At 37.8% G+C, this 4,631-nt stretch overlaps 2 protein-coding genes across 2 annotated transcripts; one reads left to right on the plus strand and one right to left on the minus strand.

Annotated features, from left to right (window-relative positions):
• Positions 1 to 1,391: 1,391 nt before the first annotated feature.
• Positions 1,392 to 3,244, plus strand: LOC149564505 (uncharacterized). The gene is made up of 3 exons (XM_089816192.1): positions 1,392 to 1,897; positions 1,994 to 2,202; positions 3,167 to 3,244. The coding sequence occupies exons 1-3, from the start codon at positions 1,747 to 1,749 to the stop codon at positions 3,242 to 3,244; spliced, it is 438 nt and encodes a 145-aa protein (XP_089672318.1). The 5' UTR covers positions 1,392 to 1,746.
• Positions 3,238 to 4,402, minus strand: LOC149564506 (uncharacterized). Its single transcript, XM_089818047.1, has one exon. It carries the CDS (start codon positions 3,998 to 4,000, stop codon positions 3,512 to 3,514), a length of 489 nt encoding a protein of 162 aa, XP_089674173.1. The 5' UTR covers positions 4,001 to 4,402; the 3' UTR covers positions 3,238 to 3,511.
• Between the last annotated feature and the right edge of the window lie 229 nt (positions 4,403 to 4,631).

Below are 4,631 nucleotides of genomic sequence, written 5' to 3' on the forward strand. Positions count from 1 at the left end.
CGGTTCCACTTCTTTTACACCTCCTACTTCTTCATCATCACCATCCGGATCCCCATCAGGGATAGGGGGTTATTTTGTGCCTAGGAACACACTTGGAGCACAACCATCATTAGAGGGCACTGCATGGTTTAAGGAGGTGCATGAGCAAACTGATATTGCAGCATCTGATTTTTGGTTTTTCAACAATATCTCAATGAATGCCGCTAATAGTCCCTATTGGGTCAATATGGTGAATGCAATGACAATATCAAGCAAAGGGTACAAGCCGCCTAATCGCAAGGATATGAGTGGAAGGTTAGTATTTTACTATTTAGTAATTGTAAATAATTGTGATTCACTTTAGTTCATTGTTATATTTTAAATCTTAATTGTTATAACTTATTTCCTAATTTTTTACTAACACTTACACTTTATTTAATATTACACCTAAATTTTGTAGGTTGCTTGACAAAGCGGTTGGTAGGGCAACATTGTTGATAGAAGACCAAAAGAAAGAGTGGAAGAAGTATGGCTGCACCATTTTATCTTATGGGTGGACAGATGGAAGAAGTAGAACCATTACTAACTTCTTGGTTGCTTGCAAAGATGATGTGGTGTTTTGGAAATCTGTCGATGCCTCCAACAAAGTGAAAAATGCAGCCACATTGGCTTTAATGTTGGAGAATGTTGTCATGGAGGTGGGAATAGAGAATGTAGTGCAAATAATCACAGATAATGCAGAAGCATATGTGGCAGCAGATAGATTTAATTTTTTATATTTGAATCAATATGAATCATGAATGTAATGCTATGGTATTATTCAATTTAGATTTGATGTAATTTGTAAATACTAAATATGGAAAGTTTGTTACTGATTATTGATTTTTTGCTAATCTTTTAGGTAGAATCCTCCAAGAGAGGCATCCCACACTTTTTTGTTCACCTTGTGCAGCACATGTCCTTGACCTTCTTTTGGAGAACATAGAAAAACTTGATTGGGTGAGTCCAGTTGTGGAAGATGCTAGGCGAGTCACGAAATATATCTATAATCACCCATGGGTTCTCAGTTTGATGAAAAAAGCCACTAAAGGCAAAGATTTGATAAGACCTGCTATGACAAGGTTTGCAACGGTCTTCTTGACGTTGCAAAGTATTCTTGACCACATATTGGCTTTGAAGCAAATGTTTGTGTGTGCTGATTGGGTTGCTTCACCTTACTCAAAGAAGCCTGAAGGAGAGGCTGTGGCACGAATAGTTTTTGATGATAGCTTTTTTGCAAAGGCTAAGGAGATTGTGGAGGTAACTTCATTATATTTTTAGTTTATTCAAGTTTCATTATCAATTCATAACTTACTATGTTATTAACTAATTTGTATTTTTCAAATTTCAAATGTAGATGTCTCTACCCCTGGTTCTAGTCTTGCGCATATGTGATGGGCAGCAATCTCCAATGGGAGGTCTTTATGAGGCCATGGATAGGGCGAAAGAGGCTGTTAGAAGTTACTATCACGGGGACAGTCTCAGATTTGACCCCATTTGGGAAATAATTGATAGGAGGTGGAACAATATGCTCCACCAACCTATTCATGCAGCAGGCTACTTCCTCAATCCCAAATTCAGGTACTATGATAATTGATTGTCCTTGAAGTTGGGATTTTAATAAGTCTTTATTTTACTTTACTTTTTAAGGTTGTGTAGTAAGACTTGATATCATTTTCTATTTGTTTTAGGGCTGATGATTCCTACTCAGATCCTAATGGAGAGGTTATGGAAGGTCTCTCTAAATGCATTGAGAGAATGATATCAAGTGAAGAGGAGAGAGACCTTATTGTGACCGAACAACAAATCTATGTGGAATCAAGGGGTCCTTTGTTCTCTTCTATGCTAGCAAAGAGAGCAAGATCTACTCAAGCACCAGGTAAAGCGTCAAACTTTAAAATTTTTGCTAATTGATAAGTTGTGCTTCTGATTTTATTTTTTATTCCTTTATAACTTTTTTAATTTTGTTTTGCAGATGCTTGGTGGGCAAGTTGGGGTGGCAATACCCCCAATTTAAGGAAATTTGCTCTCAGAGTCCTATCCCAACCTTGTAGCTCATCCCATTGTGAGCGCAATTGGAGCTTATTTGAGTCCATCCATACAAAGAAAAGAAACAGAATGACTCAAAAACGGCTTAATGACCTTGTTTATGTGCACTATAATCTTAAGTTGCGCATAAAAAAGGCACAGCTCTTAGAACTACCTAGTCCACTTGCTCTAGATGAGATAGATCCTTATTCTGATTGGACAGCACAGGAGCCAAGTCCATTGTTTACACCAGATGAGATCGCTGATTTGGAGAGGCAGGCCATGGAGGGGCAGGCTGACACTGATTTTTATTTCACTATGGATGACATTGAGGATGAGGACGAGGATGATGATGATTCAGGCGGGGATCAGGCATTACCATTAGGAGGAGATGCATCCACTTCTAGGACGCCGAGCCAGTCAGTAGGGACGTCGAGCGAGGGGGCACAGCCACAGAGTTCACAGTCACGCAACTCACGCCCTATCCCAGTGCAGGGCACTTCTTCTAGGACTAGACCCCCTCGCTTTCTTGCTAGTGCAAGTGGAAAGAGGAAGATGTGATTAACATTGTATTGATGTATTTAAACTTTTAGTATTTACTTCTAGTTTGACAAATTGAAACTATTTACTATTTTGCTTCCTACCATGAGCATTCCGCATGAGAATGCAATTTTGTACGCATTATGCATTTATATATATCTAAACTTTGTTTGTTTCTTTTGTATTGTCTTTAATTAACTTATTAGATGCATCTTCTCATTAAATTTTGCAAAATAAATGTATTTTTAATTAAATTTCAGCAGTTTTTTAGGTTCCCGAGTTTTTCCCAAGTTTTTTTTTTTAAATTGCTGAGTTTTTCCCAATTAAAATTTTGGGGAGCTTGGCGAGTTTTTGCATTTGGCGAGTTTTCCAACTATGGTTGAAGGTACTAAGTAACCACAAATATTTGTTCTCTAAACCCAGATATATATGTTACAAAGCAATTGTCCATTTTTTCTACACAAACAAAGCATCATCAAGGATTGCTTAAGTGTGATCACAAACATTGTTGAAAACCTTCCACACAGTTTCCCCAAAAGCGTGATTATGCAAATTAAAAACATCATTGGAAGAGTTACAGGATACAACAGCAAGTTCCCCAAAAAACATCATTGAAAGCAATATCCATGAAACAAAGAATACAAAGGCGAATCCTTAAAACGCAAATACTTATTCCCAACATAATCTCTCAGAAAATTCCTCGTATATCCACATTTTCCAAAACTAATGGATTCTTCTAGTATTCTTAGAACAGACATAGCTTAATTTCTTTGCACAAAACTTAAAATACAAGAATGCAAACCGATTTACGCGATAATCGAAGACAAACAATATTCCCAAATCCATAATTTCATTCAGAAATACGAATTTCATCCCAAATACTCCGACGGAGTACATTTTTACATTAATAAAATCGCGAAATCACCTATAACTTGGAGAAAATACCTTGGATACCAGCATCACTAAATATTTTATCGGAAAGCTCCGCCAAAATCGCATTAACAGTCAACAAAACCGCGGAAGAGCCGACAATGACAGCCAATACGAGGCCAGTGGTTCCCAAAACTCTCTGGAAGGGCGGCCACTCAATCTGCCCCGTTTCCTCCAAAACGCCTCCCCAAAAATCGTTCATGAACGTCTTCTTCTTACTTTCTTGCATAGAAATCAAAACCCCGTCCTCCTTATCCTTCTCCTTCTCCTCCACCTTCTCTTCCCCTGCCTCCTCATCGCGAATGTTGGCATTGACCCATATATAGCGATGTTTTCTTTGAATAAACACCCGGGGAATTTTGAGGGACTGGGACGATTTTAGTGTTAAGGCAGAGGGCGAAAGGGCAGTAACGTGTGTAAAGGAGGTTGTAGAGCAGGCATGAGTTGCTCCGCACAGATTAAGCCCAAATCCATGCAACTCCATTCCAACCACGATAGAAAACTTTCTACTCCACAAAACTCTGCTGGAAGCCTTTACGCCAGGCTACCAGAGTCTCCAACAAAGATAATTATTTAGATCGATCAACTCAGCCGGTCGCTTGCAGCTCCATTTTTACTCCCACCTCAACTCAACAGCTCAATGTCGTAGAGTGTTACAATTGAATGGTCAAAAATTCATCTGTGCTAAGAATCAAGTCAAGCATAAATCTGTATTCTTACCGGTACTGATGCTTCAAAACGTACCAGCAAACGGCTTCATAAATCTTCGATGTAGAGAAATTCTTATATAAAATGTCTAGAATTGTGAGGTCAGGGGTATATCAAAGGATCCCCGTAAGCTTTATGGATAGGCAGTTCATTCGCGATCGCTTTGAAACTTTATTTAGGTATTTTATTTTAAATTATATGGAAGATGATATAAATTGTAGACATGTTAAGGTACTTTATTTTCAATTATATGAGAGATTATCTAAATTGTAGACAATAATGAGCGTGAACATTTTATACTTGTTGACATTAACGAGTGTGAACATGTTAATACTTTTGTATATTGTTTGGAGAGTGTTTTATATGTTAAGTGGTGTTATGTATTGGTTATATAGAAAGTTTATTTA

Source organism: Cupressus sempervirens, chromosome 3 (assembly GCF_028749045.1).
Source record: "Cupressus sempervirens isolate cs-2001-9-10 chromosome 3, ASM2874904v1, whole genome shotgun sequence".
Classification (NCBI taxonomy): Eukaryota; Viridiplantae; Streptophyta; class Pinopsida; order Cupressales; family Cupressaceae; genus Cupressus; species Cupressus sempervirens.